The sequence below is a fragment of the Pteropus vampyrus genome, unplaced genomic scaffold (genome assembly GCF_000151845.1).
Source record: "Pteropus vampyrus isolate Shadow unplaced genomic scaffold, Pvam_2.0 Scaffold213, whole genome shotgun sequence".
Taxonomy (NCBI): domain Eukaryota; kingdom Metazoa; phylum Chordata; class Mammalia; order Chiroptera; family Pteropodidae; genus Pteropus; species Pteropus vampyrus.
The window spans coordinates 2,438,732-2,450,751 of record NW_011888994.1 but is presented as its reverse complement, the minus strand read 5'-3'; the positions used below and the strand labels follow the sequence as shown (position 1 = coordinate 2,450,751).

Below are 12,020 nucleotides of genomic sequence, written 5' to 3'. Positions count from 1 at the left end.
GCTAACATCCTCTCTCAGGCTCTTCTCATATGCTTGCTCTGATGGAGAGGGCCATCAGGGAGGATTAGCTTCTGGTCAAGAGCCAGCAAGTAACTGAGGCCCTGGTCCAACAGCTTTTGAGTAAATGAATCTTGTTAAGAATGACTGAGTTGTCTTGAAAATGATCCTGCCTCAGTTGAATCTTGAGATGATTGCAGCCCCAGGCAGCAGCACCTTTTGACTCTAGCCTTGTGAGAGACCCTGGGCTGACACCTTGATTATAGACTCCTGACAGACTCTGAAGCAGGGATCTAGCTAAGCCATGCCTAGATTCCTGACCCACAGAAATGGTGAGATAATAAATACATGTTGTTTTAAGCCACTAAATTTTGGGGATAATTTGTTATGCAGCAATAGATTACTAACACTTTCTATGATATAGGTTGATGGACAAGGTAGTCTGTCTGCCTGAATTGGTTGGAGTAAGCTAAATTATGCTGCAGTAATAAATGACCCCCAAATCTCAGTGGCTTACATCCACAAAAGTTGATTCCTTGCTCACACTATATGTCCACTGAAGGCTGGTTGTAGCTGTGCTCGACATTTTTTTCTCCAGAACCCTCCATAGCCCAGGCTGGCAGAGCTGCCTCTATCTGGAACATTGCCAGTCATCATGGAAGAGGAAAAAGAGAACAGGGAAAAGTATGCGCTGGCTTTTTAGAGCTTCTCCATGGAAACAGTGCGTCATACTTTTGCTTGTATTTTATTGGCCAAAGTGAGTAACATGGACACATAGTTGTATAATCCTCCTCCAGGAAGGGCACTAAATATTTGTGAACAGTAACAGAGTGTGCCACATACCATTGTATAGTGGGTCAGGGAGAATGGTAGCCACAAACTGCCATGATATGCAGAAAAAAGAAGGAATAGTTTACATCTTCAGATGAATGGGTGTAGTGGCCCCAGAGCCTAAGAGAGGAGAGTACAATTGAATGGCTATCTTTCCTAGAGATGGGTGAAAGTTAAAGGGATTTGGGGCACTGAGGACAACTGAGGGGTTTTTTTAGCGTCTTCAAAATCTCCATTGTTACCTCCCCAAGGTCCTTCTAAAACACAGACTCTATATGGCAAATGAAGCTTTAAGACATGCATCCTCACACTCCTCTTGGGATTGGACTGCCTTCCTTAAGCTCTTGAAGCTTTTCCTGTATAGAAATATAAGAGCCTCCCTTATCTCTTAATCCTGTTCATAAAGTTAAACTGGGTTTCCAAACAATTGTCTTCCGGCAGTCAGTTAATAGGAGAGGAAAACTTGACACATGACCTTGGGCAAGCCTGCCGTTCTGTGGATTTCAGTCTTTTCAAAGTCCCACTCTAATCTCACCTTCCTGAGTAATAAGCAAAGTCCCTGTGGACTTTCTGCAAATGTTGGAGGAGCTTAAGGAATGGTTGCTAGCCATCCATCTTAGAGGCCTTGCGAGGCTGGCTTTAGAGAGGCAGTTTGATGGGAAGTGCAGAGATCTGAATACATCTAACGTGCAGAGCAGAAGCTGGGCCTGACTTAGCTGGTAAGCCAAGAAAACATGATGGATCTGCCATTAAAACCAGAACCAGATTAAACTTTGCTGACGCACAGTAGAGAAATGTCAGGGCCAGAGATCCCCTAAAAAGCAAAGGAGAGACTTGTTGAGGATCCTTCTCCCTATAAAATATACGTTTGCCCTCAGGCACCCTGCCTTTTTGGATCTTGCCAGATGGTATTCTGTTTCTCCTGAGGTTAGAGTTTATGTCAAAAGAAGTAGACTTCACTTCGATGAATTCTGCAGGAGGCATGGAAGAATCTCAGAATTGTGGTTTCGAAAGTGACCTTAGATGCCATCTAAGCCAAACCTCTGCCCGGCACAGGAGTCACTTCTTCACGTCTACAGGCTGGAGATTGGTGATCAGGAATGGGGTTTTAAACTTCCCAGAATTTTTCAGGATGTGACCCTGTCCCAGTTTTCTTCCCATATTGTACTATAGAGAGTGCGAGGGAAAAAGAGTGAAGTAGAAGTCTGTAACAGGAGTGTGGAGATGATACCCTTCTTCCTAGTGACACAAGTTTTGCACTAGGGAAAATTTTTCCATTTTGCAACTAAAATGCCCTTAGCTGTTGGAGGAAATGTTGAGAGAGGCCATAGTCTGTACCTCAAAAACCCTATTTCTGAAACCGACGACCTGTGAAACCATTTTACACCTCTCTGGCACATTTTCCCCGATACAAAGGTGATAATAAATTGGCAGTGCCTATAAACTGCCTAATTAATCTATTCTGTAATAAATTGTATACTTTATTAAAAAGTCACCTAGTTAGTATCTAAATGTTATCTTCATTTCATAGCAACTAACTTTCCCTTCCTTGTGTGTGTATCAGGCACCAAACTAAATACTGGAAATAGAAAGGTGATTCGATATATTCCTTGTCCTCAAGGATCTCCTTGTCTAGCAAGTGAGACAGACACACAATAAGGTGGTATCATACGTGTTAGGTGTTTTAATAAGGGTATGTATAAAGCGTATGTATAAAGCTTTACGGAATCAAAGGCAAGGCAAACGTGGTAGTGTGATGAGGCAGTGGATGAGGAAGGCTTCGGATGGGGTGTGTCTTGAAGCACAAGCTTTTTAGATGTTCAAGGTGTGTTTCATAAGAAAAGTCATGGACAAAGGCAGAGTTATAAACATGTAGAGTGCATATGGTAGTCATTGATGCGTTCCTGGTACATGGTAACACTGAACTTCGTAATCCTTTTTATTTGGGAACCATGTGACTAGTTTGGGCCAATGAGTGGGAAGCAAAAGGGAAGTATCATTTCTGGACCAAAGCTATTAAATAGCTTGTTTAACGCTGTCCAGAGCTCTTTTTTCCCCTCTGAAGCACAGCCAGCAACATCGGACCTAATGGCTGTTCGGTCAGTCTGGGCCCCTGAATGACTACAAATAACACAACACTCCATCAGCCCTTAACACACATGTGACATCAGTGAGAAATGTATCTATTTTTTTTCAAGTCATTGAGATTTTGAGGTTGTTTGATATAACAATATAACCTTGTCTATTCCTTTAATTCAGTGCAAAATTAAGAAATAAGTATTGTATAACTGCAAACTTAGATACAAGATATCTGACAGAACTGGTTGAGGTTAGAGGAAAATGAGTTTGGAAATACGGGTCAAGACCAAACTATGAGAAACTTTAACATCATGCTGAGAAATTAACTTGAAACTATAAACATTGAATAAACAATTGAAGGATTCAAATTGCTCTTTCTTAAGTCATATAATTCCTCTCTTGGGACATCCTAGTCTGCTCCTTTAGTGTGAACCCTACGCTTCTTAAGCTCAGGAGATATGGATCCAGTTATAGGAGTTATAGGAGAAGATGGGATAGATGTGGCATAAGGAATATGGGTTAGGTGTGTTACTCCTGCTGTGATCTAGGTATACTGGCCAAAAGAAACCAGAGAAACCTTTCTTTGTACTGGGGCAAGTATCTCTTCATCAGTGATACCTCTCTATATCTGACATGGGCTACTTTTCTTAGGCTAAACCTTCTAGGTGAAAAAGCTTGCTTCTAGTATTAGTATTTGAAAAATTAAATCCTCAGCAGCTTATATGCCATTTTTTTCATGAAGCTTCTCCACTCTAGAAGGAGTTACTCTCTGACTTCTCTGGTTTTCCCTTTTCTATTAGGACTCTCACCTCACTGAATTGTTGTATTATAGGTATTTTGGGGCATGACCAGGTGCAAAGTTCACGGGCAAGAACTGTGTCTTGAATATTTCAGTAGTCCTCATAGTACTTAGCAGTGCTGTGAACAATCGGGTATTCAGATTTTTTTAAATTCAAAAACTTGAAATTGAAAACCTTTTAGTCAAAAGCTTAAAAAAATTAAAGGAAAATTTTATCTAATTTCCCATTCTTTACTCCTTCAGAGGCCATCTATAAAGGACATATTCTTGCTTTACTACATCTCCAACACCCAATGAGCACCAGTTGAGCACCAACACCAAGTGTCCTTTACTTGCAAATTATGTTCTTCCAGATTGTGATAAAGATGTTTCGTCGAAACAGAGTGAACAACAGTTTCTTTGGAAGGCTATAGATTGAAAATTGGTAAACAGAAAATGAATGTCAATGGAATTTAATCTCTCTTTTGAAGGCAGGGAGGGTGGAGAGCAGACAATGTAGAAATGAAAAGTATGCCACTTCAGCGATTAGGAATGTTTACCGAAGAGAACTGAATGATGTTTAATTTGGAGGAAAGCACAGTGAACACAAGAGAAACAATCTTAAATACAAATATTTAAGAAGTTAGTGAAACTGAGAAAGTTTTGCTATTGAACAAGATTTGGTTGGGGGGAGGGAAGGGGAGGGGACTAATGGATAACAAAGTAGTCTGACATTTGAGCAATATGATAGCCTAAAAGGCCAATACCATTCTGGGCCATATAGAAAAGTAAATTATTCAAAGTTTAAAGGAGGGGGAGAAAAAACAGTACTGGAGCTTGAGAAAAACATAATTTTAGTGTCTGATTCTCTATGGTCTTCCAGTATTCAACATCTAGGGCTTTAGAATTATCATTTAGAATTATCACATCATTGGTCAATATTGACCAGCCCCTATATTTTAAAGGATTTTAGACTAAAACCTGGATAGACTCTGTTTTCTTGTCAAGTCACAAATAAATTACTGGGTTATTTTTATAGTGAGAGGTTCAGAACTTCAAGAGATAGACATTAATAAGAAGTTTTCCCAACCTTTTAAATTTTCTTCTCAGATAGTAGTATGTTACAAGTAGATTTTACTGGCACTAGTTTCTCAGCTCTCTACTGTGAGATTTCTCTCCTTGAGCTATTCCAAAGAACAGAACCATAGTCCTCCTCTATCTTAAGAGGAAAGGTTAGAGAGGGTTGTCCACAGTGAATCTCTGTCGATGAATCCTGGTTAAGGCTTCCCTTTGCGAGGAGAACTGCCTCCCTTTTCTATATTTGAGATGAGAAGTAGTGATTAAATCCAATTATGACTTTGCTTCACTTGCTTGGGGACATAAAGGTGGGCTTTTCTTTCTAATGGAGTCATTATAAAGCAGCAAGAATATATAAATTCTCCTGACGGGGTATGATGTAAAGACTATAGAACATTTCACGCTTTTGAACTCTCCCTTGTTATAACTTAAATAAGTTGTCTTTGGGAAGAAAATGGCCTAAGTCTTACTCTACCAAGCTTCTCAAAGACAGTTTATCAAATCATTCTTTTCAAAGATGAAAAAAGTATTGTGACTTGAAAATGACCAAGATACCCCCAGCTTGCTATACAGAATTGTCCAAGGATCCCTTTAACAATTTCTCAACTGAATGAGGTGTCTCGCTTACATGAAGATAATAGCACCAACAAAATATCAGCAGGACTTGAACTTTTAAGTTATTTTCCCAATAAAGTGGTACAAAAGGAACGCTATTACTTGTTTCAGGGTAGAACACAATTTGAGAGAAAGTATTGCATTGGGAACCCAATCTTTGAAGAAGAGTGGGCTAAAATCTTATTTGGGGCTATTTTTCTTCTGAAGCTTAGAATGTTTTAAAGATCACTGAAAGCGGTTTTGGCAATGAGTGCCAATATGTCTCACTAAGGTGTAAACAGAAAAATATGCTGCCACTGAAGTTTTGTTGTGTAGAATCAAAAAGTTTGTGTGAAAGGCAGAGCTGGAGGAGGTGTTAGATAAATTTTCAGTTGGATTTACCCCAAGGGAAAATATTTTGATGCTGTTAATATGTGTGCTATTCATCAGAATTGCACACTACTTCTCGAATTGCTTCTCAGTGTGTATTTGAGTAACAATTAAATACTTGATAAATGAAATGTCCAGGCACATGTCATGTATTAACTATCTCAATGACCCACACCATCTCCTAAGCAATAAATCTGTGGGAGAATAAATTGGTTGATACTTTGGATTGGTTGGCAAGGACATTTAAATTGAGATTTAAATGACAAGAGTCAGCCAGTCATTTTGAGATGCAGGATGATCTTTCCAGGTAAGTGCAAAGGCCTCAAAATGGGAGTGGGCTTGACTTGTTAGAGGACCAAAATGAAGGCCAGTGAGGATGGAGTGGAGGGACCTGGGGCAGAGTGGTAGAATATGAGATCAGAGAGGGATGCAAATCATGTAGTACTTTGTAAGTCAGGATAGGGAATTCAGTACTTAGTAAGATGCAAAGCCATTAGTGTGTTTTAAGGAGAAACATACTCTGGCCGATGGTGAATTATGGGTTAGAGGAAGGCAAGAGAAGATGGAGCAGAGGTTGGGAGTAGGCAAGCAGTGGGTTGGGGTGGTAGTAATGGGCATGGAGAAGAGTGGGTGGATTCAGGAGCAGTTTGAGAGGAAGAGGGTGTGGTGAAAGAAGCCAGCTGGGCAGGCAGGTGGGATAAGCCTCTAGGTCCAAGTGGGAAAACATCACCTCTCCTGCAGGAACTTCCATTTGCATTCAGGCTGTTAAGGATCCCAACCTTTTAAAAAACAGTGTCTTCACAAGTCACTGAGGACCTGGCTCACCACCGGTGTCTGATCTCTGGAGATATTTCCATAATCAGGAAGTTGCATTTTCCCCACCTCCTTTACTTTATTATCTTCCTTGGATATCAGAGGTGAGTGGCGGGTTGGAGGGCTTATGAGGATGGTTGAGTTTGTCCTAAGGAAAAGCTGAGATACTGCACATAGCCACTTATCTGGGCAGCCACAAAGTTCAAGGGGAGAAGTAGAGAGGCTTAGTGCTTGTGGTGCTAAGGGCCAGGGGTTTTAAATACATTTTCTTCCATTCTGTCCTCCCGATAACTTCATGAGGGACAACTTTTAAATTCCAGTTTTACAAAAGAAAAAGGCAAGGCTCAAAGAAATTTATTTTGCCTAAAGCCACATAGCTTCTAAATGTTGGAACCAGGACTGGAACCAGAGTCCAGCTCTCTCCACAGCACCCCTGAATCAGAGTTAGTCTACTTTCTTTTCTCATTATTACCACACAGATTCCCTTGAAGAACCCATCATGGGGCAGGCTACATTTGCTTTCTTTTACGTACTTGTTTGCCTCTCCAGTCCCACAGAGTGCCTAGTAAGGTGCTCAGTGGACAGGCCTGCCTGGAGGCAACACCCTCTTCCTGCTGCCACATATGGGCCTGGGACAAGATTCAAGGCAGGACTGGTGAGGTGGACTGGGTTGCTGCTGCTGCTGGAAATGAGAAGGGACTCTTCTGCTTGTGCCTTGCCTCGAAGGCATTTTCCATTTCCTAGCTCCTTCCCTCTCCCCGTCCCTCACCTCTCACCCCTTGACTTCAGCTCAGGCCCCTCGGAGAGCATCCCTTGCCGCGGGGCTGATAGCGTCTTGGGGCGCAGGGTCCGGGTCTCCGTGCTCTTGCCCATTTGTGTGCAGAGCCTCGTTCCCGGGCTCCTGGAGCCCGGCGGGCATTGACGTCAAGCGGCGGCGCATCGCTGCCTACAGACGGTTGACCTGAACCCTCCTCCACAGCCCCTTCCTTCCTTGCCCCCCTCCCTCTTCCCTGCACCCGGGCTCTGGCTCGGTATAAAAGGCGAGAGCGCGGGGTGCCCCAGCAGCGACGAGTTTCAGCACCATGGAGAGCCCCCGCTTTCGTCTGCTGCCCCTCCTGGGTGCCTCTCTGCTGTTGCTGCTACCTCTGCTGGGCGCGCGTGCCCAGGAGGACGCCGAGCTACAGCCCCGAGCCCTGGACATCTACTCCGCCGTGGAGGATGCCTCCCATGAGAAGGAGCTGGTTGGTATCCCCTACGCCCTAGATTCCCCTGGGCTGCCGCGCGGTCCCTTCCTTTGTACGCGTCTCTCCTCTCTTCCCTCCTCCGCACCCCCATTCCCAGAGTCAGGGCGCGGGGAGATGAACGCAAAGTCCGGGCTCCCGTCGTCATCCAAAGACCTTTTCGAGCCCCACAGACTCCCGGAAATTAGTAGAATCTCTTGTCCCGGCTCCTCCGAGCGACATGAGCCTCAGCGGCTCTGGGACCCGTGGTCGGTATCTGGGACTGCGCTCGCTAAGTTTCCACCCCTGCTCCCCCCACCCCCCGAGCATCATTTTTGTCAGCGGAGTCCCAGGGCGGAGTGCGCGTGGTTCTGGGGCTCCTTATAACTAGGGCTGGAAGTGAGTACCGGGGCTGGGCTCGCAGCCAAGGCGGCAACTTCGGGCTCCGGGGGCCGTGTGTTGCAGATTGAAGCGCTGCAGGAAGTCCTGAAGAAGCTCAAGAGCAAACGTATTCCCATCTATGAGAAGAAGTATGGGCAAGTTCCCATGGTAAGGCTTTGGGTTACCCCCTCCCCATGTTTTCCCAAGAGGAAATGTACCACCTTGAGTCTTACACACGCCTCCTTTCTGGGATGTGGCTAAACAATTCAGGTAATAGGTTCGCAGAATTCTGTGAGATCCCCTTTGTTTCCACTGCCAGCCCTGGCCCCTTATTCTCTAAGGGCAAAGCACAGACGGTCCATTTAAGAGGATCAAAGAACATGTGCCCAGAACCAGATCTTGGGTCCGTGTGGAAAGGATCGTTTCCTCAAGATGAGCTTTTCCCCACTTCACAATGAAGTCCCTGAGTGGGAAGAACCCTTAAATTTACTCAGTTCTTGTTCCTCCAATTTTCCTCCTGACTTCTGAAGCACAGTTTTTTTTTGTTGTTGTTGTTGTTGTTTTTAAATCTAAGTTCTAGGGCCAAAATTCTTGACCAGGGCCTGTCACTTTCCTTGGAGAACACACACACACACACACACACACACACACACACACACACACACACACACACACTTAAATCTTCCTTCTTGAGATGAGGAGGCAGAAAGCAGGGAGCAGGGATTGTGAGTAAATGCAGGTCTATTGTTTATTTTTTAGCAAAAACAGTATGGTTAATTTTTTCTTTTGGATGAGCAATGAAAAGAGCCAGGAAATGTAACACACTCCCCACAGCTGAAAAAATTGGGAGGGGCTCATTAATGAAAAGATTTTTTATGTTCTCTCACTGGAATTATAAGCACAAGGCTCTCTGCATTTCAGTCTTGACTATGCATGGTGATGGCGAAAAGGTCCACCCAGCTCTCCCACGAGGCAGAAATTGTGTCGATGGGGAGATGTGCCTGCCGGGAGCCTGGGCTTGTACTTGCCTATGACCACACATTGTGTTGTTTGCAGTGTGACGCTGGTGAGCAGTGCGCAGTGCGAAAAGGAGCGAGGATCGGGAAGCTGTGCGACTGTCCCCGAGGAACCTCTTGTAATTCCTTCCTCCTGAAGTGCTTATGAGGTGCCACCCTCCTCCAACAGTCCCCATTTCCTCCACTTCCCAGAGAGGACCACACATTTATTTATCCCTGGAGCTGGGCTTTAGCGACAAAGTTTGCCTTTCCCTCTAAGGGCGATGAGGCTGTTTTCCTGCTGTTTTCAAATAAAAAAATACATTAGATGTTACTTTGTGAAGGATAATGCCTTGTGTGGTGTTGATATGTGTACAAAGTATTCTTATTTTATTTGTCTGACAGACTCTTGTGCATCTTTGTGTAAAGTAGGGGAACTTTGCTTTGAAAATTGTATTTTCATATGTGGCATGCAGGATGAAAATTAGATCTAGGTAATGTTAGTAGATGACATCACAAACTGGAAAATAAATCACTCCCAGCATCACAAATCGAAGCATGTACAAATTATACATAATAAAGTGTTTTTAATAATTGCTCAGAGTGCATTGTTGTTTCTATATAAAGTAATTTAAATAGGAATGGTGGGGTTAATCATGTGGTTGTTTTCAAAGAGAAATATTTTTAAAATAGCAGTCTCTTGGGAGAGCAGCACCTTGACACCAAAAGAGTTTGGTCATTAATTAGGAGTTTGCCACACTAGCTTTTGTGCATTCTTTTTTTTTTTTCCCCTATTGCAGGTGGTACCGTGTGTGTGTGTGTGTGTGTGTGTGTGTGTGTGTGTGTGTGTGTGTCTGTCTGTCTGTCTGTCTGTCTGTCTGTCTGTGTCTGTGTTTGAGAGATGAGATGGAGATGGTTAGAGTTGAGCTGATATGATTTTTTTAATTAAAAACTTTAGCTAGATCCCTTAATTTTAACAGTGAGACCAATAAAAGATAAATTGTTTTGTGCTTTAGCCACGTTAAAAGCAATTTGAAAAATTGGGACTTTTGGCAACTCTGTTATTGGAAAATACACATTGATAAAATGTGGACTCTTTCAGGGTTGTTGTTTGTCCAAATAAAGGGAAATACCTATATCAGGTGCTCTAGGAGTGTGAGACCCAATCATTCTCTCTAGTAAATACAAAATCTTGGAAAAATTATGTTCAAAGGAAAAATAGTCATTTTAGTAAAGTTTTGAGGGGAATAATTTAAAATTGATGGGGGCAAATTCAACTCAAGAAATACAAAAAATCTTAAATGTAAGGTAACCTTTAAATATTTCTGAGTACTTACCTGAGGTCACATTTCTGAGGGTTGTAACCAGACTAAGTAACATTTAAGAAGTAGCATCATGTGAAGAAACAGATGCTTACAGCTTCCTAATGCAAACTGAAGAGGCACCTGTGTAATAGAATTTAAAAGAAAGTCTTTCCAATGATTCATTGGGAGATAGAGGACGCTGAAAGAAAATATTCTCATACACAATTGCTATTTGAGTGTTCTTATTGTTACTATTAGCATGACTAATTCCCTTAATAATCTTGAAAAATGGATACTATTGCCTTGCCATTTTTCAAAAGAGGAAACAGAGGCCAAGAGAGATGCTGGAACTTGATTGAGTCGAACGATTCTCAATCATGATTGTAGCTGTAATCTCTCTGACTCCAAAGATTTACTTGTCTTTTACCTCCAATGTCACTCTGGGCATTTGGACAGACTGTTTGGACTCTTAAATTTCCCAGAAAACTCTTCTTTATTTAATAGAAGTTAACTCACTGGGGTATCAGTGTAGTTTTGGAGGGTCACATTTCCATTTGAAATCCTTTATGATAGACTTAGTTGTGATTAAAATGTGTTAATCTTTAAAAACTGCAAAGAGTTATCTAATTGTTTTATAGTCTGCTACTTTTCTAGAAAGCATTTCGGTTAAAATCCTAACCTTCTCCTTGAGTCTCTTAACTGTTCCCCTTCATGTCAGTCCTAAATAAGTAAGATCAGGAAATTGCTTTAATCATTGATTGGACACAAGCATGACCCTCAGGGATAATACTTAGGACAGCTTCCTATTTTAGCCTGAATGTTTCTCCGAAAGCAAGAGATGCCGGAGGAATCTGTAGTCCAAAAAAAAAAAGGAACAAGAACTCTGTTCTAAACTCCTTTAATGTGTCCCCTGTACTCCTACTCCTACTGTATCATCTCTTCTTTCTTGTTTGGTACAACTAGACTTACAGGGGATTGGTGGTGGGGAATCCATGGCCTGGGTATGTAAAGGCTTTTCCCAAAAGTTTTGTCTGGGGGCCCAGATTTTAAGTTTATTGTGCTAATGACATTTATAGTAATGATGGCAACATTTATTCTTAAGTGGCTTGTTAGAAGTAACTTTGCCTTTTCATTTTATCAATAGTAGAGTTTTTCTTCAAATAGAATGCCTTAGTGTGTTTAGTGATTGAAGGTCCCTGTGGTAGAGGACAAGAATGTTAAAGATTAAGAAAATTTTGATGAGAAAAGTACTCACCCATATATGAGTCCCAGAGACCTTCTGAGATTGGTCGAAAGATCAGGAGTCTGAGAGTTGACAAGCAGCTATATCTAAAGATCTGGGAAATACTACAAGGCTAGATAGAAATGATGTACCTAGAGCAGTGGTTCTCACAGGGGCCCGGAGGAGATACATGAAAATTACTGGAGGACTTCGCTCATTTATACATAGCTACTCCCCTTCTCACAGTAATTACTACATTACACATCTCACTTTATGCCAGAATCTAGAAGGCTGTGAGGGACACATGGTATTCCTGTGAACCTATACCCTTTCCCAGTC

At 42.3% G+C, this 12,020-nt stretch overlaps 1 protein-coding gene across 1 annotated transcript; it reads left to right on the top strand.

Moving 5' to 3' along the window:
- The first annotated feature begins 7,509 nt into the window (after window positions 1-7,509).
- Window positions 7,510-9,753, top strand: CARTPT (CART prepropeptide). Its single transcript, XM_011372734.1, has 3 exons — window positions 7,510-7,800; window positions 8,245-8,328; window positions 9,217-9,753. The coding sequence occupies exons 1-3, from the start codon at window positions 7,642-7,644 to the stop codon at window positions 9,322-9,324; spliced, it is 351 nt and encodes a 116-aa protein (XP_011371036.1). The 5' UTR covers window positions 7,510-7,641; the 3' UTR covers window positions 9,325-9,753.
- Window positions 9,754-12,020: the final 2,267 nt, after the last annotated feature.